Here is a 24,522-nt window from a genome sequence, read left to right as displayed (position 1 = left end):
CACCTTCGCAAAAACACTTATGCAGTGACTTCAAAGTTATCAAAGTATGAAATGTGACGAATTCATCGGGTATGTGTGTGATACATTTTAAAGTTTGAACACATTTTGGCATGTACACTATGTCAGCGCTGTTAAATTCTCTGGCATCTCTTTCAGCCCACACCATTCTACGTTTTTGGCAGAGTACGTGTTCAACGGATCCAATTTCACATAAGTAACAAAAACAAGTACAAACATTTGCTGTGCGTAGGGGAATTGGTAGAGGAACCGTAGCATGAGTGAATGATGAATAGTCGCTGTTCCTGAGGCATGGGTGACCGGCCATTGTTTCTTGTCTCGGGTGCGCGTGAGTTTCAGAGCTGCATATCACTGTTCAGAATTATTAAATTAGTACCGTTGAATGGTGACGGTGAAAAGACAATGAAAGCTGAGGAGAAACAGACGGTAGCACTTTTCCAGTAACATAAGTAATGGGAAATCGGTAATACTATGTCTGGAGTACATATAATCGCTGTGAAGGTAGAGCTGAGTGTGCTTGTGAAAAAAAAAAAGAAAAAAAGTGGTATAAGGGACCTGTGGTCTACCGCAGATTGTTACAGAATAATAAAATAATTATGATCTATTCAATTTAGCTACCTTTTGTTTCCGTGAAAATACAACTATGAAAAGAGCCGGCACTATTACGTCAATGGATATTTAACTCGGCCGGATAAAACAACCCGAGATGAAACCGAGCCGCATGGAACACAAGCTAGAGGGTGAAGAGCGAATTAAGCATTATTGTTCGTCAACAGCACGTTCCGTAAGTGAATGGAACAAATCTGATTCAGTGGAATACTAATACAAACGGGGAATCAGAAATGAAAACGAAGGGCAATTACTCTGGAACGTACCGCCTGAGAGGACGAGTCCTTTATAACAATATACTCAGAAAATGTTCCTCAGAAAAACCTCCGAAATTCTGACAAATCGGGTTCACCCTGTGCATGCGTTAGCACTTTTTTTTTGTCGTGTGACGCATACTCTTTAACAGGGACTTCCAGCACGTGAAGGGAAATTTTGTAGGCGTTCACAGGCGGAGCAAAAGCATCCGACAGCTTCGATTGTCGTTGTGCAATGTGCAGTAATATACAATTACAGGAGACGTATCTGCGGGCGATGCCTGCTACAACCTTTGTGTGTCTCCGAGGTCTGAGGTAGCGCTGTGCCTTACCGTTGTATGGCTGCGATTGTACTGCAAGAGCACTCTGGCGGAGAGCAGTCAAACTAACACGTCTCTGCGGCAGAGGTGGAGCGATCTGGTAGATACGCTAGCCGGACCTGAACCGAGCGAACCTACGTCACCGATACTTTAATGCTGACATTTAATTTAAAAACTTCATTGATTTTGTCCACTATGAATTTACCCAGACTTTCCGGGCTGTAGGTAGTAAACAACTCAAATCGTCGTCAACTCAAAAACTGGTTTGAATGCAGAGATTTACTAGCACCGTTATAGATGGTATGCCCTTTCCTGGATACTAACTTCGAGGTGACTTACCAAACAAATTATAATAGTACGTAAAGTTTAAGGGAGAGTCGAAATCTCAATGCCGCTTAGCAAGAGGTGGAACAAGCGATTGATCAAACCAATAACTGACTGATGATTGAATTCGGAGCTATTGAAATTGCAGTTATCGAATATCATGCTCTACCTGCATCAGCTGCTTAGTTTCTCTGTGACAATGGTTTCATAGGCTGTAGGTCATGGTCAGAGGCATGTTCCTGTTCGTAATGTTTAGTCTCGTACTGCAAGAGACATCCTCAAAGGCAAGAAAGTGTAGTTTGTTAATATTCAAACGTACACTTGTTCAGCTGCTCGAAATTTCCGAACTGTTTATTGGTAACCGAACCACGGTAAAGATACGAACTGAAGTTTAGGATATAAGTTAGCTATGCAGACTTTGAGGACATTTCCCACTGTAAGAAAGGAAACGTCAGGTACCTGCCACAGAGGACAGCATAATATTCTTGAAACGAATGTCACCAAGGATGTAAATACCTGCGATTGTGAGATAACAAACCTATATTACTGCTAACAGTTTCGATTGCTACTAATCATCAGTAGGAGGAAGAGGTATTTCAACAGAACTCCATACATAAAATTCGTTCATACGCAGTATTCTTTTTTTTTTTTCATTACGTAGAGTGGCTTCGGACGTCATGTATGTATTTACACACATACTGTAACTGAAAAGCTTCTTCAGTATGGTGATGATGGGTAACAATCGAAACTGGCAGCAATAAGAGTACGGTAGTATGGGATGTGAAGCAGAAGTTGTGACTAGACCAAACACTTTCTGTAGGGAGGACGCATAAAGTTATATTGAATGCAGAATCATCGATAGATGTAGAACTAACTTTGGGTGTGGCCCAGGGAAGTGCGTTGCGACCATTGCTTTCACTTTGTATATTAAACACCTTGCATTAGTTTACAGAGATCGATGTCAGTGCATTATGCGTTTTCGCGATAAGATTCAGTGCGCGAATTAATGTTACACGAAATTTCGTAGGCAATTAAGGACTCGTTTTTACGTTTGTCGCCATCTCCAGAAAAAACTTATTTCAAATGATGCAAACGTTTGCAGCCGCTGCGCCTTGCTGCAAGCTGTCAAAATCCATTTTGGGATAAACGCAATTTTAAGAACGAAAATAAAAAAATTCTAATGTTTATTTTCGTTGCCAAGCGGTTTTGGGCCTGCTAGGTAATCGACAGCATCAACTCACGTAGCTTTAGAAAGGTGGCAATATACGCGAAAGATATACCGGAAATTCACAGGTTAAAGATTTCCTTTGCAGAATAACCGCAACAATGACAGGCAACTTGAAAACTTGTTTGCAACCAACTATGTCTTAGAGCTATCGTATGAATCCTTTTCGTAGAAAATAGGGGAATTCAATGACTTCAGATAGAAGTTGCTTTAAAGTTAGTGTCGAATAATGTTCTCGAAAAAAAATTTTTGTACGAAAAGAGGTATAACTCAGTGTTCAGATTCGTTAATATCAACAAAGCACTATTAGTGGTAGTGATGGATCGAACAGGAAAAAGGAAGAATTTACAGCTTTTGCATAGCTATGGATATGCTTATACTCCTTATTGGTGTAATAAGGAAGACGCTGATACAGTAGAATGGGACGCTTGAAAGACATTGTCTATTAAAGAGTAGCTGCTACAATGGCTGAGATGACAGAACGAATCCGGTAAGCATTCTGGTCGCTGCCAGCAGGAAATGTTTTTTGGGATATCCGAAGTGTATGCAGATAGGCTATAAAAGTGCTTAAGCACAAAGTAAAAAACGAATGTGTTCTTTTGTAACACTTCCGTATAAGCGTGTCAAGTACAATTCAAAATTCGATTTACAAAAATAGTTTTTACAGTTTCAATACCACACACAAAAGTAACAAGTAAACACTGGTATAAAAATCCACGTGGCCTACGTTAGAGCTTGTATTTTGACGACTACTGGTATTAAGAAAAGACTTAACATTTACTGTACAGTGGAGGACTCCCCATCGCCAACATGGGAACATCTTATCGTAAATTTTTAATGTTAAAATGGGGGAAACATGTTTTTTTGAAATACAAATTGAAAGAAAAAGTTTCTCCAGTCTAAAACTTCAAACATTTTTTTAAGCTTATCTCTTATTGTACAAGATTTATAGAGCTCTCCTTAACCGTTGCTCGACTTGTCAGCGCCAGAAAGACTGATCTGATGATTTCAGCGCAACATGACTGTTCCCTTTGACGGCACTGATTTTTCACGAAAGTCCTAATTGATATTATTAAGCTGCCTTTATTTTCGCCGGTCCTCAGAACAATCAAGGCAACAAGATGATCTTCATTGAGTTCGACATTACTGATCTGTCTAAAATGTAGTTTACTCAGAGAGAAAGGATCGGAATATATCTTTTTCGAATAAAAGAACTGTTATGACATGTGTGCATCACACAGCTCATGGTAAATCAAAGATATACTCAGAAGAAAATTTTTTGAGATCTAATATGCATCAAAATTAAACACAGACTAAGCTAATGAATAGGCGTGAACAAACAGTATCAAAATTAAGGTGTCAGTGGGTGAAGTGGCTGACTTGATTAAGTAACGATTCTTATCAGTTTTGTCTTGCTTATATTTATCCTTATTACAGCCTCTATCCTCAGTTTTATGATCCTCTTGATAGTAAGTTGTAGTTCTTTCTGCAGTTCAACCGACTCTGTTTGTTGCCTTATCCTCTAATATGTCACTTTCGTTTTCTGATGTTTGTCCGTTTGTTTATTAGGATAAATACTGAACAACAACAACCTAATAGTATACGATTAACTCCTCCAATCCGGTCCGAAATGATGGAGCCAATAAAACTATAGCGGTCTATCTAAGGAACGATACTTCCTTCATTATATCGACTGATACAGTAGTTAAAAGTATTAATTAAGTAAGAAAATTACATGATCATTTACGTGCTCTCATATTCCAGTAACCTTGTTTTGACATCTTGCACTAGTAAGGAAATAAAAGCGATGTTATGTCTTACGCAACTCATCCTGTATTAAGAACAACTCTCGTTTAGCATACCCGTCAACAATTTTACTCTGTTGACACATGAAAACTGAGATTTCATATTTTTGTCTAGGACATATTATCCTGTAATTAAATTACAATACGCCGATTCTGGCCAAGGTATTCGAGAGGTTTCTCTAGTTTGTAAGACAAATGACGGCGCTGGAAATCCCATTTCAAAATATTCCCAACTACAGTTCCCTCAGGCCCAGCACCAGCTGCCCAGTACTTGGCTGTAAAGGCCTTGACACAACAGTGGATCGAAACACAGTGCTGTCTTTTGCTGAAAACCTCGTTTCTATATTTTGCACCGCTGAGCAAATAAAAGGTATGTTACGTCTTATGTGACTCGTTCCTTATTGAAGTTAGAGCTTCGCTTGGACTTACCAGGAGATGGCTTCAGCTCGACGGTAATTTCTGTCCTCGAAGGCTTCCTGTCGAACTCGGCTGGCCTCTGTCCGTCCCTGGATGGCCTGCAGACGTCGTCGACTGGTGAAGGGCCATCGTCGCGCGTTGCCAGACGTGGTGAGTCTTGCAGCTCCTTAGGTCGCAGCACGTCCTTGGAAGGTGCCCGCCCGTACGGCCTCGTCTCATCTTCACGAGGCACCTTTGCTCCGGTCCTATAGTCCGGAGTATCCTTCGGGGAGAAGGGTTTGCCCTCTGGCGTCCGCTGCGACACCGGTTTCAAGATATCCTTCGACGGTATTCGACCGTAGGGCTTCTTGTCACTTTCGACTGGAGAATCTCTGGAAGGCTTGCGCTCTGGTTCTCTTGGTACTGTCTTCACATCCTGAGGTCTCTCTGGCGTAGGTTTCAGTATATCCCTGGACGGAGTCCTTTCGTATGGTCCAGTAATGTCACTGTCCCGTGGAGAGTCTGTGTGAGATTCTGGCTCTTTTGGTCTCTGAGACACTGGTCGCAGTATCTCTTGGGATGGTCCTCTTCTGTATGGTTTAGTGTGTTCCTCTCCAGGTGTCCTGGAAGTTGGAGTGTCATCCTGCGGTCTTTGAGAAGTTGGTCTTAGAACGTCTTGAGATGGTACTCTGCCATAGGGCTTGGTTTCCTCATCATGTGGAACCCTTGCAGTCGATCTGTAAGGACTCTCTTTCTCAGGTTCTCTGGGCGAGAACGGTTTAGCCTCTTGAGGTCTCTGCGAGACTGGGCGTAATATATCTTTGGATGGGATTCTACCATAAGGTTTGGATTCGTCTTCTCGAGGTGTCTTTGGCGTACTCGTCCTTAAAGGTTGGTATGGGCGCTGTCCAGTGGGTTTGAGTATCTCCTGGGATGGTATTTTTCCGTACGGCCTCTTTTCTTTGTCAGTTGGCGAATCTTCCTGAGGAGTTCTCCCTACTGGCTGGAGTACATCTCGCGATGGTGTCCTACCGTAAGGTTTATCGTCATGTGGGGCCTGCTGCCTCTCAGGTGACGGACGCCTGTACGTTGGACGGTCGTAGTCCTGCTGCGTGGATGGATAAGTGTCGTCCGGCTCTTCGTCCCGGGCAGGTGACTCCGGTCGCCTGTCTTCAGGTCGGTCGTAATCTCGGGAAGTCGGTCGCCGTTCCTCCGGACGCTTCGGACTTTGTGAAGTGGGTCTCAGAATGTCCTGAGAGGGGATTTTACCATACGGCCTATCTGTGTCACGTGGGCCCTTTCCTTTTTCAGTCGGTGCGTACTCCTGAGGAGCCTTGCTGACAGGTCGGAGTACATCTTTCGATGGAGTCCTCCCGTACGGCTTTTCTCGCTCACCGTGAGGCGCCTGCTGTCTCTCTGGTGAGGGGCGCCTGTGGTCTGGACTGTCGTAGTCTCTCTGCGCGGAAGGGCGTCTGCCTTCAGGTCGTTTCTGTCCAGTTGGTGATTCTGGCCGCACGTCATCTGGACGTTCGTAACCCTGAGACGACGGTCTTCGCCCTTCAGGACGCACGTGGTCCTGTGTCGACGGTCGCCTTTCTTCTGGGTGGCTGTAGTCTTGTGACGAAGGACGTCGCTCTTCTGGACGGTCGAAATCCTGCGAGTATGGACGCCTTCCCTCGGGACGGCCAGTGTCCTGTGGTGCGGGGCGTCGTCCCTCTGGACGCTCGTAGTCCTGCCCTGATGGGCGCCTTCCTTCTGGACGCTTCGCCTCCGGGCGTTCCTGATCCTGTGACGACGGTCGCCTGGCCGTCGGCTTCTCATCTGGCCTGGATGGCCTCCTGCCAGCTGGCCGCTCCTCCTCCTGTGTGGAGGGCTGCCTGCCGGACGGCTTCTCCTCTACTCTGGAGGGTCTCCTGCGGTCCGGCTCATCGGGTCGGCGCCGATCAGTCTCTGCGTCACTTTCGCTCGTGGGCTCCGGTTCCAAATCGTGTTCCGGCTCTGAATCCTGAGGGTGGAGCTTATCCTCTCGCCGCAGCGTGCGAGTCGTCTTGATCGTCGTGGTGGTGGTCGTGCTCGACTCGGACATCATGCGGCGCACTATTCGGATCTGAGCACGGAGGCGCCGTCGGATGTCGTAGGCCACGGCGACCTCCAGCTGCGAACGAGAACGCCCAAGTTAAATTAGAAAATCCAGTCAGTGTGCCAAGTTCACCTTACCAGGCTCTATGAAGTTGCAGGTTCCAGAATTATGGACAAAGGCAGCATAAAATCTGAGAAATAAACAAATGGGATGTGAACTTTATAATTTCCGTTGTGGCCTCTTGCCACTACAACAAATGAAAGTGTCGTGAAGCTATTCTGAACAAGTGAAGACATAACGAACCATAGACTGCAGTCACAAGAGTCAGATGACATAAGGGGGAAGCAGTAATTGTGAAGAGAGTGAAACAGAGTCGTAGCAAATTCCCTTCTATAGTCTGTAAATTGAGCATGCAGTAAACAAAACCTAGAAGAAATTTTTAAAACTGATTTAAATATCAGTGGAGAGAAATTAGAACTTTAAGAAATGGTCTCAGAATTGGCAAGAGAGTTGGAAGATTACTTAAATGGGATAGATAGTGTTTGAAAAAAATTATAAGATGAACACAATCAAAAGTAAGACAACGGTAACTGAGTGCAGCGGAATTAAATCGGATGATACTGTAGGAATTAGGTCAGGAAATGATGCACTAAAAGCGGTAAACGACTTTTACTATTTGGGCATCAAAGTATGTGGCGATTGCCAAAACAGATACAAAATGCAGACCTGCAAAAGCAAGAAAAGTTTTTCAGAAACAGTGAAATGTATTTACCTCCGTAGCAGAGGTCGCTAACGCAAGGACTCTGAGATAAGTCGTTTCGAATCGTGGCGATGGAAATTTTCACCGCCAGTGTTTGGCTGGCAAGGAGAGGAGAGGTGGCGGCATTAGATACCTGATCGCCAGCCTTTGCGCCAATGTCTAACGCAGTGTCTAATGAACTGGGCGCAACCTACTGTGCACAAATTATAGTATCAATATTAAAATAAAATATGGGTGAAACAAGTGGCAGGATCATTTAAATAGAACGGGAAGCAACAGAATAACAATGATAGGTTGAAACTATAAGCTATTTGATCGAAAGAGTATTGGAAGACCTTGGAAGAAATAGGATTCGTGGGAGCCACAGCGCGCGAGTCGGGCTAAAATTCTATGAAAGGGAAGAAGAAGATGGAAGAAAAAAAGAAGAACAATGTTTATGGAGGATGTTTTCTGAAATGATGACATGAAAAAAAAGTACGAAATAGTAAAGAATGGGCAGCTTCACACCAGTAATAAGATCGGTGACTGAACGAGTGGGGGGGGGGGGGGGGACAAGCATCTGAGTACTGCTTTTAAGTATATGAAGATAGTAACTGTTGTACGAGAATCGACACCTTAGTGTGAGCGAGTAATGAGTGGATGGACAAATATCTATTAGGTACAATACGTATGTAGATTGTGGACAGTTGGAAATGTGAGTCTCATGGGAAGCGTGCAAGGGATAAGTGCCTGCAGTCGCGCTATTCATCTGTGTCCTCGGTGGCTCAGATGCATAGAGCGTCTGCCATGTAAGCATGAGATCCCGGGTTCGAGTCTCGATGGGGCACACATTTTCAACTGCCCCCATCGAGGTATATCAACAACACCTGTCGGCAGCTGACTGTTTCAATTAATTATCGTTTATTCTAGAGAAGCTGCTCGGTCATCAATGGTATCTGTTCTTTCGAGAACAGTTACTATCTTCATATATATATAGTTAAAGGCTACCCTGCCATTGACCTTCGTCTGTGCGAATGTACACAGGTTGCCCGAACTCTTACGGGAATTGAAACCTTAGAGGGCGCGAGTAATGAATGTATGGGCAAATATCTATTAGGAACATTACGTATGTAGATTGTGGACAGTTGGGAATGTGGGTCTCACGGGAAGCGTGCAAGGGATATGTCCCTGCAGTCGCGCTATTCACCTGTGTCCTCGGTGGCTCAGATGGATAGAGCGTCTGCCATGTAAGCAGGAGGTCCCGGATTCGAATCCCGGTCGGGGCACATATTTTCAGCTGTCCCCATCGAGGCAGCTGAGGGTTTCAATTAATTGTCATTTACTGCTTTTAAGTACTGCGTGTGCAACTCTTCCTTATCTTTCTAGCTAGCGGCTATTTTCGTGCAGCGTGGAAATAAGATGACATTAAAACTCCGCCACACTCACCATTCTCTCGAGAACTACGATGTCGAAGATCTGCTCAATGTCCTCTTCATCCTCCGGAGCCTTGGGCCTAGGGACCTCCCCGCTGCGACGTCGCGTCTGCGCTGTTGTAGTGGTGGTGGTGGTGGTGGCGGCGCTGGTGGCCGTCTTGGCCTTGACTTGTCGCAGTGCGACGCCGAACTTGCCACCCGGCTGCTGAGGCGTCGGCTCCTTCCGGTCCTTGGGCGTCGACGTCTTCCTGACCGGCTCAGCAGGTTCCCGTGGCGCGGAGGTCCTGCGAGTTGGCGAGGACTTGGTGGCTGGAGTCTGTTCCTTCCGTTCGGGCGAGCGTTCTGCCCTGTCCGGCGAGTAACGGTTCCTGTCTGGGGACTCCCTGCTCCTCGGGTAGTCCTCTTCCCGCCTGGTTGGGGAAGTCCTGGGGCCTCTTTCGGGCGACGCTCTGAAGTCTGTCGGCGAAGAGCGTGGTGCCGAGGGCGACGATCGCGCCCTGTCGGGCGAGCGCCGTTTCGGGTGGTCTCTCTCGTCAGGAGCTGTTCTCCTCGTAGGCGACGCCCTCGTCGGGCTGACCTCGCGTGGAGACTCGCGGCGCGGTACTGATTCCTTCCTAGTGGGCGACACCCTCTCCTCAGTGTAAACGTCGCGCGATGTCTTCTTTGTGTATGTGGCACTCGAGAAATCGTCGTGCCTCTCTCTCACGATCGTCGTATCTCTTCTCGTCGGTGATGTGTCCTTTGGAGAGTCTTCTGGACGTTTTGGTCTGGTAAAATCTCTCTTCGCCGTCGGTGACGTTCCGTCACTTTCTGGGTGAGCTCCACTCGACGGCTTTCTTCCAGGTGTTTGCTCGTGTGGACGATCTCTAGTAGGAGAAGAATACTTTCTCGTCGGAGACTTATCGCGCTCGTCTGGCCTCCGGTCCCTGGGCGACTTATCTTTCGTGTAGGTGTCTGTCGAAAATTTCCTCTGTGGTGACGTCTCGCGGTCGGGTGATTCTCCTCGAGGTGATTTCTTCTTGGTGAACGTATCGGTTGAAATTCCGCGAGGCTGTTCCCTCTGTGGGCTTCTTCTCGACGGCTCCTCGTCTTTCGGTGCTGTTTTCTTTGGGAAAGTAGCGGTGGAAAAGCGCTCCGGCTCATCCTTGCCGGAAGGACGCCTGCCGCGCGTGGGCGACGGTACTCGATCTTCTGGGGAGCTTTCCCTTGGTGTCTTCTTCCTCGGATACGTCCCTGTACTGAATGTCTCTGGCTGTGGCCTTCTTGGGGAACTATCTTTTCTAGATGGAGCAACGTGTCTTTCGTCTGGCGACGAGGTCCGCTGTGGTGTTTTGCTTTTTGTGTATGTATCTGTCGAGAATTTTCGAGGCTTTTCGTCAGTGGGTACAGGCTGTTTCCTTTCTGGCGATGTCTCTTTGTCAGATGGATGGAATGGTTGTTTCTGTTTTGGTGTTAAGTCTACCTTTGTGGTGGTGACATACGAATCGGTAGGCCGTTTAACTGTTGGTTCGTCTCTAGGTTGCTCTTCCATTGGCCTCGAAATTTTTCGTGCTGGTGATGTATCATACGGAGACTCTGAAATGTATGTTGGAGTATCTTTAGATGGTCTTCTGTAACCAACTGGGTATTCAGAATCCTCATCACTAGGGTACTTATCTTGGGGTACTTCTGGTCTTTTTCCGTCGAATCTCTTCGGTTGTTCCTTGTCAGGCGAGGTTCTAGAAGGCTTACGTGAAGGCGTATAGTCGTCCTCAACGTCAGAAGGCTGTTTTTGTGGAGGCCATGTGGTCTTCTTGGCTTCTTTTGGTTGCTCCCTCCTATAGTCGTCATCTGGACGCTTGGTTTGAGGACCATCGCCTTTTGGTCGGTGTGGAGATGGTTGATAGCTATCATCTACATCAGATGGTTCTCTCTGTGGAGGCCACGTAGCTCTCTTTGGCTCTTTTGGTTGCACAGGTTGAGGTTTATCGTTTGGTCGGTCCATGTCAGATGGCTGTTTTTGAGGAGGCCAGGTACTTCTTATCGGCTCCTTGGGATGCACCAAACGACTGTCATCTGTTGGTCGCTTGCTGTCAGGCGATCTCTTGTCAGGCAGATGTGCTGAAGAATGATCGTCATCTATTTCGTCTGGCTCCTTCTGAGAGGGCCAGGTGCCACTTTTACGGTCATTTGGACGTGTCTGGGTAACAGGAGAAGAGGGCCTGTCTGGTTTTTGTGAAGGACGAATGTCATCGTCATCATTATCACTTTCTACCCTTTGAGGAGGCCAGGTAGCTCTTTTGGGTTCCTTAGGACGATGGAGATGGCTCTCTGGCTCATCTGGCTTTTCAGCATCAGGTCGTGACTTGTCTGGTTGTTGTGATGGTGGATAACCCTCTAAATCAGAAGGCTCCTTCCTGCTAGGCCATGTTCCTTTCTTGGGTTCTTTGTCTTGTACTGGATGGTCAAGATCTTTGGGTTGGCCACCTGTCGGCAAAGTTCTTCCAGGCTTTTGCAATTCAGGATAATCTTCTTCATTATCAGAAGGAGGCCTCTGAGGGGGCCATGTTGCCCGCTTTGGTTCTATTGGACGGCCAGGCGATTTTGGTGTTCCACTTTGGTCTGTTGTTGGAGTCACTCGTGGACTACCTCGTCTAGCTTCAAAGACTGATGGCCTGCTTAGAATATCGATCTGCCTTGGAGAAGTAGGCGATTTCTGTGTACTTGCTATAGTTTCAAATAAAGCTTTTGCTTTACTCACTGAACTTGGACTGTCATCAATTTTTGGTTCATCGTCCGTTGGTTCTTGAGGCTTGGGCTGGTAAAGTGAAGTGACTGTTTTCTGGCTTTCTATGAACTGAGTCACTCTGTCAGCGACACTGACGTTTGTGGTTTCATCTGTTTCCAGTTCCCTCACATCAGTCACCTTTTCAGAGCGATAAGGTGTCTTTGCTGGTTGTCTAGGCTGTCCTGGAACCTCTGGGGCACGTTTATCTTCATCATCGGTAATTTCTTCATCCAAAGGCTCAGGCTGCAAAATGGGTTTCTGAAATACTGTCTTTGATGGTCTCCTTGCAGTTTCATCATCATCTTCTGGCTCGCTGATTTTGTCAGCAAAACGAGGCCTGCCCCCATCTTCATCATCAGTGACGGGCAAAGGTCGCTTTATATACTCTGGAGAAGATTCACGGGAAGATTTGGGGTGGTGAACCTCCAGAGTGGTAAGTGTGTCACCTCTGAATTTGTCTTGTGTGGATGATATTAGACGATCTTCTCGAGTTGTTGTCTCCTCTATCTTCGATATGTAATGCAGTTCGTTGTGCCTCACGTCATCGAGTTCATTTATATCGCTTTCATCCTCTGTGTACATGAGAATACTGTGTTTCTCGTCATCTGTGATGAATTCAGGGGCTTCAGGTTCTTCATCTGTAGTCGTTTCATCTGTAGGTTTGACACCATTCACCATTTTCTTTGGTTTTGTCGCGCCTTTCTTGGCAGGTACCGTCTTTTTAGGCACAGTTGCATTTCTGAGATTCATGACCGTAGTCATAGATGGACGATCTGTTTTAGGCTTTCGCCTGTTATTCTCATCCAGAGGAACAGGTCTTTTGCCAATCTGTTTGACCATGGTCGTAGTCACCTTTGCTGTCTTCGAGCCAGTCACTCTGGTGGTAGCAGAGGCCACCGTTACTCGCTGCTTCACAGAAGTCAATCGGGTTGAATGGCTGTTATCTGTAACACGGGAAACAGTTATTTCCTTTTTGGTAGTTGGTCTGTGTGGTTTGATATCACCGGGAGAACTGGATCTGACAATAATATTTTTCTCGTAATTTGTTCGTGTAGGCCGCGTGTCGTCACCATCTCTGGGCATACGCTTTGCTGGTCTTTCAGGTCTAGTAGATGATTGGATTGTTGGTTTGTGAGCATCTGGTCGCCTCTGGGCGCTACTAGGCGACATCCCGTCTGGTCTTCCAGTTGGCCTTCGCGAGTCCGCTGGCTTCACAGCAGATGGTTTTGTTCGTTTAGGTGCCAGATGTGTATCTGCGGGTTTCTTTGTTGTCGGCTGCTTCTCAGCAGGCCGGCCTTGTTTAGGCTTCTTCAAACCTGGCTCCTCTTCTTGGATTTTGCTTATGTCGTTAGGTTTACGTCCTTTAGGTCTCCTTGTAGGTTCAGAGAAGTCAGTGTCAGAGTCATCAACAAGGAATTCATCAGGCGGATTTTCTTCCGGAAAATCATCCGGAAATTCGTCGCTGTAGTAATCTCCCTGCCGATCTGTCTTATCGTACGTTCTCTGTCTGTCGAAAGACTTATTTGAAGAGATAGTAATAGATACTGAAGCAGTTTTCGGCGCTGTTTTGTCGTGGTCGCGAGGTCTTCTTGGAGCATCTTCATTAAGGTCATCATCATTGTCAGAATATGGTTCGTCTGTAACCTGAGGAACATGTATCTCGGTCCTTTTCCTCGTTGTGGTTGTGTGAGTAGCTTCATGATCGATGAAGTCAGATGAAGTCACATGCAAATCACCAGTATCATTTAGCGCGTCTGTTGCTGTTTTCACTGTCTCAGGACTCGAAACAGTCGACGACCTGTCGGTTGATTTATCGTCTTCGTCATCCGGTTTTCTCTGCTTTGGCCTCTTAACGTCCTTATCATTTTCATATTCCCTAAGGTGTGTAATGAAATTAGCTGTTGCTGCGTATCTCGTCTGTTCTGGTTTTTCTGTTTTCCTGGGTTGGTCTTTATCATGACGCGGTTGTGGCTTCTTGCCTGGTTTTGTAGACATTGGCTCTTTTGTTGGAATTTCATTAGGCTTCAGTGGCTTCTTGTCATCTGGGTACTTTGGTCCAGATGGAGACTTCGCTATTCTGTCATATCCATTGACGATTGGTTTTTTTGGTTGTCGCTCAGGACTAGTTTGAGGACCGAACTTGGGTGATGGTTTTGGAGCAACTCTTTCTGTTGGTTTTTCTGTTGGTCTGACTTTAGTGGCTGGTCGCCTGGTGGCAGGCGAGCTATCTTTTGGCGCCTTCCTTTCTGGACTGTATTGTGACGGCCTGTCGTCCCGAGGATGTACAGGCGCCATTTTCGGCTGGTGTCTCTCAGGACTGGATGAGGGGGAGTACGTGGTAGGAGACGTCTTCGGGCGCCTCTTTGTGTCAGTGGGAGACTCGGGTCTTTCGGGTCGTCTACGTGCAGGACTCGTCGCTGGTGAAGTTCCACTTTCCGGTCTCCTAGAAGACGGTAGAGAGGCCTTTGGCTGCCTGACAGTTGTAGCTGGCCTGTGGCTGATGTCTGGAGCCTGTGGGAATCGGCTTCCCGGTTTCTCCGGTTTTCTCGCTGGCTCAGACGTAGGTCTCACGGTAGAAGGAACCTGTTTGTCCTGTGGTCTACGAGGAACTCTCTTGTCAGTAGAAGGCGAATCACTGCGTGGTGCAGAGCTCGTCCTCGGTATTGAAGAGGGCCTGCCAGCTCCTGGTGTTGGCCTCTTTATCTGTGAACCCCTAGTTACATCATCTGAGGGTTTCTTTTGCAGAGGTGTTTCAGGAGCTTTTCTGGGTTTTGTCTGTCGTTCAGGACTGCTTCCAGGCGAACGATCTGAACCTGACTTTGTCTGCTGCCTCTGAGGGCTTCTGCGTTCTGGGCTGCTCTCTGAACTTGGACTTCTATCTGGTGACTCTCCTCCTTGTGTTCTTCTTCCAGGTTTTTTGGTTGGTGAGGTGGGGCGTCCTTTTATATACGAGTCACGTTCTGGACTGCTTCGTTCTGGACTGCTTCTGGGGCTACGCCCATCACTAGGCGACTGTTCCCTGTCTGTAGGTTTCAGTTTTTCCCTCGTGTCATCAGTGGTAAGCGCCGAAGGGCTGTCTTTAACAGGGCTCAGTGACCTCGGCGAGTCGCTTGGATGTAATTGTCGAGGTCGTTCTGTTTCTTTTTTCTGAGTGTCAGGTGATCTGTCCTTAGGTTTCTGACCATCAGGCCACCTGGTAATTTCATCCTTCGGGAACTTCTCTTCCAAGGGTGTTGTGGCTGGCGACTTCCCTGTTTTAGGCTGTCCATGTACTGGTTTACTGACTGGCAGCATAGATGGTCGCTCTTCAGATGGTCTTCCCTTCGAAGGCGACACAGATCGGTCATTTATATCTGTGCTGTCAATGGGAGACGGGGTAGGTTTTGGTATGCCAGATTTTCGCTCATCAGTTGGTCTTGATGATATAGGCTTACTAGGTTTAATAGGTTCTCTCCTGGAACTCGGCGTCTCTTTCGGTTCATTTTCTGGAGCCTCATTATATGGTACCGGTTCATGGTCGTCTGTACCAGGAATAGTGCCAGGTTTTGTCAGTTTGCCGTCGGGTGTTGTCCTGAAGCGTTTTATTGGTGAAAATCCACGTCTTTCAGGACTCGAATCTGGTGATTCAGATTTGTCTCCAGGCCTTGTTGGAGACCTTCGACCAGTATCCTTCTTCGGTCGTAGTTCCTTAGACACAGATCCTTCTGAGCTGTACTCTGGTGATTTCTCTCTAGGTGTTCCTTTATCGTGCGAAGGTGATTCCTTGTCAGGAGATCCTCTCACTGGAATTTTCGTTCCTTTTGTGTCATCAGGTTTCACTTTCTCATCGTCAGGCTTTCGTTTTGTAGGCGATACTATTTCTCCAGAGGGGCCATCAGGCCTCTTTCCCGGTGATATTTCGTCAGCTGTTGGTTTCTTACGGTCTGGTGATGTCCTGCTAGACGGACTAACATCTGTTGACAGTGGAGATTTTGTTTCCCCTGGAGTTTTTCTCATGGGCTCCTTCCTTTCAGGAGAAGAATCTTCATTTGTAGGTCTCTTTTTTAGTGATGGTGACACTTGGCGCCCTGCTTCAGCTTCAATTAAGTTTACTGTGTCACCATATTTCTTTTTATCGTCTGGAATGTCTCGAGTTGTCTGCTCTCTCGTAGGATGTTTGTCATCTGGTTTTGATAACTGAAGACGCTCCTGATCGAGGAAATCGGTAATTACATTAATGTCACCACGCCTTGTTTTTGTAGTGCGTTCTGGAGAAGGTTCCTCGCGTGGACGAGTTCCAGGACGATCGTCGCCTGCATCTGGAACTGCTTTCTTGCCAGATTGTGGTCTTCGACGGTCATCAGGACTCTCTTCATCGTCTTTAGGTTTTGTAACACTTGGCTTTCTCGCCTCAGGTTTTCGCTTATCATCTTTGTGTGGTTCATCTTTTGTAGACCCAGGAATCGACTTTCTTCTACTTTCAGGTTTTTCATCATCGTCAAGTGGAGCTTTGCGATCTGAGATCTTCTGCGTATCGTCGTCAGTTTGCGGCTCATCATCTGTGGATGTTGGGAGGGGTTTTCTCTTGGATTCTGGTCTGTCGTCAATGCGCGGTTCACTGTCACTGGCATCTGGAACTTCAGTGGTCTTTGTTTCATCGTCTGTTACCTCTGAATCGGTCCCTGAGCGTGAGCTGCCTCGAGAACGCGGCCTGCTCTGCCGTTCTTTGTGGGGAACCTCACCATCTCTGGTTGGACTGGTGTGTGGCGATGCGCCAGGAGTTGACGAACGTTTCTTGGTAACTGCACGCGACAGTCCAGACGAGAGTCTGCGTTTATCCTTGGTTACTGCATTCTTCACAGTAGTATCCCTTGTGATCGTTGTGGTAGTGGTAGTATCAGACGTTTTCCTCGATGGAGAATATGTAACATCACGCGGTCTGTCTCCAGAACTGACCCTTCTGTCCGGCTTCTGTGTAGGCTTTTCAGGTGAGGTCGTTGAGGTCTTTCTCTTTTCTGGGCTATCTCTGGTGGGTGAAGTAAATGATCGTCTGCGTGTAGTTTTCTCTGTGGTTGTCCTGTTCAGTGGTGCCATGTAACTTGGTGTTTTGTCTGGAGATGTTCTTGATGGAGTAGACTTTTCGGGACTCGTTCTGTCTGACGGAACCTTCCCATCAGGAGTCATGTGTCCTGGTGTTCTGTCTGGTATAGTTCTGGCGGGAGAATGTTTCTCAGGACTGGTTCTGTCGGAAATTTTCCTGCCGATAGGGGCCATGTAACCTGGCGTCTTGTCTGACGGCCGTCTGGTTGGTGCAGTCCTCTCTGGACTCGTCCTGGGTGCTGAGCCATTCAGTAACCTCTCTGGGCTCTGGCGGGGTGCTGACGGTCTCGCTCCCGTCTTGTCGGGGCTGGTTCGCGAAGGTGAGAACCTGTCTGTAAGCCTGTCAGTGCTAGTTCTCGTGGGAGAACGTCTACCGGTCATCTTCTCAGGGCTTGTCCTTGTCGGTGTCGTTCTTCTTGTAGTCTTCTCTGGGCTTTCTCTTGTGGGAGACGGGCGTCTGATGGTCTTATCCGCACTGGTTTTAACGTGGTGCGCTAAGCTGTGGTCGAGACTCGTTCTATTGCGGTATGTCGTGTGCTTCGTGAAGCGCGCAGGGCTAGACCTGTCGAGCGAAGTCTTGGACGACCTTGTAGAAGACGCCGGAGTCGCACGTTCTGGTGAGGCCCTGAGAGACCTCGCAAAGGCATCGTGTGTGGGGCTCACATCGACGCTGATTCTCTTATTGGTGTACGACTGTTGATATGTGGTCGTGTAGTCTGTGGGCTCTTTCGTCGTGGGTGTTTCCTGGGACGATGGTTTCCTCTGTTCTGGTCTCGTCGTTTCTGGCGACGGAGCCGGACGGTCCACGCTAGGCGTCTCTTTCATTGCTGCGGGCCTGTCGGTAATGCCATCGCTTGGCTTGCACGGTTTATCTCCACGTGCAGACGGCTTCTCTGGAGCTGGTTTCATCTCTTCGGTGTCCTCGACGATTATGGATGTTATTTCCTTCACAATATGTTTGTTACCTGTATCTTCCACCACTGTAGTTGAAATGAGTTTCTCTGAAACAGTAGACATACGGTCAGTTTCATCCACAACATCAGTTCTGGACCTGACTGACGAAACTCGTTCCTGGTCTATGAAAGAATCACTGCGCACGTCGTCGACATTGTCTCGCCTGGAGGTCACTGTCGTCAGCTTCTCTTTGTTGATGAAAGATTCGTTTCGATTGTCGTCTGCAGTGCGCGATTTCGTAGTTGTCGTGGAGATTTGGTCTCTGTTCACCGCAGTGTCCGTCTGCTGCGTACTGGTCGTGTCAATCTCGTTCACGTTCCGTCCCGAACGGAAGACGAACTCGCTGGAGTTGGTGTCGTCCCTGCTCGTGACGATCCTCCTGTTATCTTGCTGCGTGCCAGAAGTCGAAGAGACGACGGTCCAGCTGCCGCCGTCGCGCATTTCGGTTACGCTGTAGGGACTCGCAGGGGTCGATTCGCCAGTGTGCTGCGTCGACAGGAAGGAGTCGAGATCGTGCAGCTCGCTCATGATTCGTTGTTCGACCACTTTGCTCGTGGAAGTCGTAGACGAGGCCACCCTTTCTTCAGCCGTAGTGGAGCGCGAACTGGAGACGGTGGTGCCACCCGTGAGGCTCACATCGACCGCGGAAGACCCTGCCGGAATGCGCTGGATGACGTCGCGGCCCGCGGTGACAGTGATCAGGGCGGCGTTGTCCGCCGGCAGAGTGATGCTGACGTCTCCTCCGGCAAGGTCGTCGGCGTGGAAGCGCTGACTGAACTTCTTGCTGCTCATGCTGGAGCTGCTGCCCTGCTGGACTACCGTCGACGAGGAGGACGTGGAGCTCTCCAGGACGTCGCCGGAGGTCGAGAAGCTGGAGTCGCCGACAGAGACCACCTCGCCGCCGGACACGAACTCCGTGGTGGAGGAGGAGCGCATCTCCTGCTGCTTGGAGCTCGAGCTGGAGGACTGGAAGCTCTGCTGGTACTGCTCCTGCTGGCGGTGGCTGCTGCTCATCTGGGAGGAGCTGGACACGGACGAAGAGGAGGTGGCGAACTTGCTGCTGGAGCGGGCGCCGCCCGCGGTGCTGGAGGAGGAGACCAGCACGGTGCCTCCGGGCAGCGCGCCGAGGTCGCCGTCCAGGCTGACTGAGTCGAAAGCGCTGGTGGTGCCATCGCGCAGGATCAGCCGGGAGCCGGACTCGATGGCGCCTCCTTCACCCCGAGGGATGTGCGTCGTGTTGTCAGAGGCGCTCACCTGTGGCACAAACAGTGATTCCTTTAAAGGATGCTATTCTTTGTTTAACGTGACGTACCAAAGATCTATGACTTTTTAAAAGAATTGTTAAATAAATTTGATCACATACTCCACACCAGTTGTACCAATAGTAACGGAACTATTGTTCCTACGGTATCTGACGGCATGCCGCTTCCTTCGGGTGCTACTAGCGTTGTACCATTAAACTTTCGCATGTAAGCAAGGCTCATATGCAGTTTTTATGGTTTCTCCTGCAGGTGTGTGGTATACAGAGTGTCTTAATATCTTTGCATAAAACATCTAGGGGTGACATTTCACGTCATGCGGATCAACTGTTCTCAGCGACAAAATGTTCGCTAGACGTCTTTTGATTGCATTTGTCAACCCAGAGACGACGAAGTTTCAGTTTGTGTTGTCTACTAACCAGGAGTGTTCCATCTGCATACTACCTGATCCAGTAAATTGGTACAGTAATTTTAAACTATAAAACCTCAAGAATGAGTGTCTCTAAGAGGGGAAGTGTTGTGTTGGCTGAAGAGCCAACACCGTGTTACGAGTATAGGCCGAAATGCACGCGTTTTAGCTCACGCAGGCTGGCGTGAGGAGGGAAGAACTATACTGACGTGAGGTCTGGAACATGACAAGGAATTAGAATGCAGAAAGCGGACGTAATTAGTTTGATAACTTTAATCCATTAATGATGAACGTCGCTCTTGACGGTACATGATTCACAATATTATTTGTTCAGGAGTCATAGTAACTGAATATGGCGCCTTGCTAGGTCGTAGCAAATGATGTAGCTGAAGGCTATGCTAAACTGTCGTCTCTGCAAATGAAAGCGTAAGTAGTCAGTGAACCATCGCTAGCAAAGTCCGCTGTACAACTGGGGCGAGTGCTAGGAAGTCTCTCTAGACTAGACCTGCCGTGTGGCGGCGCTCGGTCTGCAATCACTGATAGTGGCGACACGCGGGTGCGACGTATACTAACGGACCGCGGCCGGTTTAAAGGCTACCACCTAGCAAGTGTGGTGTCGGCGGTGACACCACAGGGAAAAACATTAGAAGCAAATGAGGAACTTGAATTTCGCTGTGACTACCCTCTTTCATACAGAGCGCATGACTGGTGTATAGACAAAACACACGACATATGCTCGACATAAAGTATGCCTTGCCGCCTCTCGGGTGCATAAACTACGCAAAAGGCCGCTTAGTATCACTAGGCAGCATCAGCGATGTTTCGAACAAAAGTTGTTCCCCATGACGTGATCTATCACCTCTAGGAGACAATACTGGTCAAATCTAAAAAAGCGTTATAAACATGAGTGCGAAACAAATACTTTGTAGACATCATGGGACATTCTGTCCGCCGGCTGCGGTGCCGTGCGGTTCTAGGCGCTTCAGTCCGGAACCGCGGGACTGCTACGGTGGCAGGTTCGAATCCTGCCTCGGGCATGGATGTGTGTGATGTCCTTAGATTAGTTAGGTTTAAGTAGTTCTAAGTTCTAGGGGACTTATGACCTAAGATGTTGAGTCCCATAGTGCCCAGAACCATTTGAACATTCTGTCCTATGACAGCCATCTGTTGACTCTTCAGGAGTTACTCACTGTGGCTACTATTCGCTCTTACATATCCTTCAGGCCTCCTCAAACAATCATGAACACCTGGCTGCCCTCAGAGTTGGTCACATGCATGGGTCACATGCCCTGTTACTTGCACATGTAGTCGACGAGTATGGAGTACTGTCTCTCTGTCTTTGGCCTAACCGTACGCAAGAGTGTAGTGGTATCTCGTGGTGAGGCCTTGACGACTTGTCTCCACGAAGATGTCCTGGGCACGGTGACCTGCCCGCTGCAAGCCCATCCTGGTCACGCTCTTAATATCGTCTGTCTATCATAATAGTGCGCTTCCTCTAGATCTTCGGCCGTCGACTTTCCTTCTATCATTGTTCTTTCCACTGCCTCATGCCTTCTGGTAACGTGACCAAAATATTTCAGATGATTTTGGTTTACAAGTGTCGACAGCGTTGTTCTGATGCCGATCTAACTCGGTCGATTCATTAATTCTATGTGCTGTGTATGGTACTCGAAGTAATCTTCTATAGCACAGCATTTCCAGAGCATAATCTTGCGACGATCCGCCGTCTCCTTCATCCAAGTTTCTGCTGCATAGGTCGCGATAGGGAAGATCAGAATTGGGACGAGCGTGAGCTTTGTCTTGGCAGAGATGGAGGTGTCTTTCCAGATGCGAGTGAGTTTTGTTGTAGAATTTATCGCAATCGAAATGCGCCTAAGAATCTCAGGCTCGCTATCAAAATATTCCAAGCGTTTGACGACCTCGTTGCTAGCAATAATTGTAACGCCAGGTCTGTTGTCATTAGTGAGCCATTAATGATCTACAATCATCACTTGGGTCTTTGTATTGTTGACTTCAAGACCATATTCTCTGCATCGTTCGGCCAGCCTTCGCATGATGGCTTCCAGTTGATGATTGTCTGTTGCAATTATGTGTGTCATCTGCGTACCTGAGATTGCTGTTTTTTTGCCTCCTTCAACGATGACAGTCTTCAAGAACATCCATCATAATATGCTTACTATAAGCGTTGAACACTAGTGGAAAGACAATGCTACGTTGTCTCACGCCAGCATCAGCAGGAAAGATGTCCTCGAAAGTGTTAGTGATTCATATTTTTGCTGTGTTCGATAAGTTGGCATACACATCTCTGTGAGAATAGTCCATAAGTTTGGCCATATTACCTTGTCGAACACATTCTTGTAATCCACGAAGCACGTGAACATCTCAGTATTATACTCCTTTGCCTTCTCTGTAAGCTGTCGGATGCTTAGAATATGCTCACGGTCTCCCTTACCTGGAATAAACATAGTTTCTCCATCTGATATTTATACTACAGCTTGTCATTCAATATATTAAGCCTGGAATTTACTGGTGTGTAATACAGTAATACCTTTAAGTATACTCATTGGCAGAAATTTAAACGATTTTTCCAAATTAAAAAAAATTATTATGTGTGCAGTAAATGGGCGACAACTCTCGAATAGATTATCTTTTCAAACATTTTGCGAAAAAATGATGCAAGGAGTGGCATTGCTCGATAGTTACTGGCATCTGTAAAGTCCCATTGTTACAGAAAGACCAAAAATGGGGTATTTTAGTCGTCTTGGGGAAACACCTCAACTTAATCATGTATTTAGACATGTGACGAACAACAAAATGCCACGATGTTTAGTGTGTTATCACCAGTTCCATAGGAACTTTTATATTTGTGGTTAGTCTGTGTTGAAATTGGTTTTCTTCTCATCCTCAGTCGAATTCACATTGTTATTGATTTTGAAGAAACATTGCTTACCCAATTTTATACTTTAGAACTATCAAAATTCTTGGGTGGGCGTCTTGATGAAAAGTGAAGCTGAAAGTACCACATGATATACCTGCCAAAACTTTTAGGTTCAGCTACTTTTGCTATCAGAGTAAGTGACAACTCTGGGGGAACATAAATTAAGAAGTTAATGATTTTCATATCTTAATTCACTGATATCCTACGGATTAATATTGTGGGGTAGCTCCTGCATTAGATACAAAGAATTCTTTGCAGTTAAGAAAATAATTACTATTGTGTGTGCTATTCAAAAATTACTTATTTTTGGTGTCTGTTTAAGCACTTTGGAATATTAATGACAACCTCCCATCACATATATTCACTGATGATATTTGTTGTTAACAGCCCACATAAGTTTGAGAATAATAGAAGTATTCGCAAATACTAAAAGGGAAAAAACCTGAAATACAAAGCTATGAAACTCGTTGATAAAGAAAATAAAAGACTGACCGAGTGCAGAAATTTCTTCAAATGTTTATTAAAGCTTTTTCTTCTTAAGAACGTCTTCTGTGCAATTGAGAAATTCTTAAATAGACGTAAGAACTCTCAAAGCAGTAAGTGGCCAACATATTGTCATGTAGATATCGTTCTTAATTGTCTGAGGATTATTTTGTTCAACTTGCACTTTACATATGATAAGATTTGGTCTATGCGATAAGGAACTATCTCCCTACCTAGCGAATGATCAATTTTTTGAGAAACTGTCTCGTGATGATTTGCACATTCTTGGGTTGAATATTGCCAAGGTTAGATAATTTAGACTGTGTGAAGTGGGGCTATCAGAGCTGCATAAAGATGTGAGTGGAAGTGACATGCACGTGACAATTTTCATGCACTATTTTATCAAGCACTCAGCTGCACTACCTAGCATTACAACAAAACTGAACAGAGCTGCAGGAAACTTAGTTATTTTCACAGTGGATCCAAAATAAGAATAATTAAAAATGTAATTCGTCAAGTCCGCTGTGGTAGAATAAAATTCATGCAACAATGATGGATGAGTCCAGTTGTAATCATGCAGAATGTGAAATAACCCAGGAACATAAAAGGTAGTATTGTGATGATCAGTTTATGCACAGTACTGATAATACTGTTGAATGGTTACAGTTAAAAATATAATTAGGTACACAGTTTTGAACAAAGAAATATTAAAAATGGTATGAAACGATATGGTAATAAACTTTACAGGAAATGCAGACAACACATGTCATTGAAAAAGAACTTTTTACACGATCGTTATCATTCATGGCGCTGGGATTAAGAGAGACTAAAAAATCCAAATAACAATTCACAATGGAAATATAATCCATTTATACCTATCTTAATGTAATGTAATATGAATAGAATGCTTATAATAATGTAAGGAAATGAGTTTTGGTTTTCTGGTAGGTCAACTGAGGTGCGATTGGGACGTACATATTTAGTAACAGTTTTTATGAACACATTTAAGAAATTTGTTAAAAAACAATTAAAATAAGAAAAAGAGAAACTAAAGTATTTTCAACAAGCCTTATGCGTTTTGATGCAATATGCGTCAAAGAAAAGTGAAGAATAAAGGAAGATCAATAGAAACAGAATAATGAGTTCTCGTATTGACAGGTGTTTGTTTGTATACACATGACTATTATGTAAGAACGAGTTTGATATCTGAAGGATGAAATTTTTAATATAATTTAATAGCAAAGAATATATTATAACTAGTACTTTAATACACATCATTCAAAAGTAGGAAGCAAAAAATACGGAAAAAGACAGTAAAAAAACAACCAAGAAACTGAATATAATATAATTTAATTGGATTTAAATTCTGTAGAAAAATGATGTTGAACTAGACATCAGTTGAAAATGGGAACTACTTTTTGGAATAGATT

At 46.2% G+C, this 24,522-nt stretch overlaps 1 protein-coding gene and 1 non-coding gene across 6 annotated transcripts in view; one reads left to right on the top strand and one right to left on the bottom strand.

Moving 5' to 3' along the window:
- Positions 1-24,522, bottom strand: part of LOC126334712 (microtubule-associated protein futsch-like) — an 802,673-nt gene that overhangs the window by 246,090 nt on the left and 532,061 nt on the right. For all 5 annotated transcript variants that reach the window (XM_049997227.1, XM_049997256.1, XM_049997264.1 and 2 more), the window contains 2 exons: positions 9,217-19,257; positions 4,985-7,106 (listed from right to left, as the gene is read on the bottom strand). In XM_049997227.1, coding sequence (XP_049853184.1) covers positions 4,985-7,106; positions 9,217-19,257 — 12,163 coding nt within the window. The remainder of the gene's footprint in view (positions 1-4,984; positions 7,107-9,216; positions 19,258-24,522) is intronic.
- Positions 8,983-9,056, top strand: Trnat-ugu (transfer RNA threonine (anticodon UGU)). Its single transcript has one exon. It is a non-coding gene; the product is annotated as a tRNA-Thr (tRNA).

The sequence above is a fragment of the Schistocerca gregaria genome, chromosome 1 (genome assembly GCF_023897955.1).
Source record: "Schistocerca gregaria isolate iqSchGreg1 chromosome 1, iqSchGreg1.2, whole genome shotgun sequence".
NCBI lineage: Eukaryota > Metazoa > Arthropoda > Insecta > Orthoptera > Acrididae > Schistocerca > Schistocerca gregaria.
This window is presented reverse-complemented; position numbering and strand designations above follow the sequence as displayed.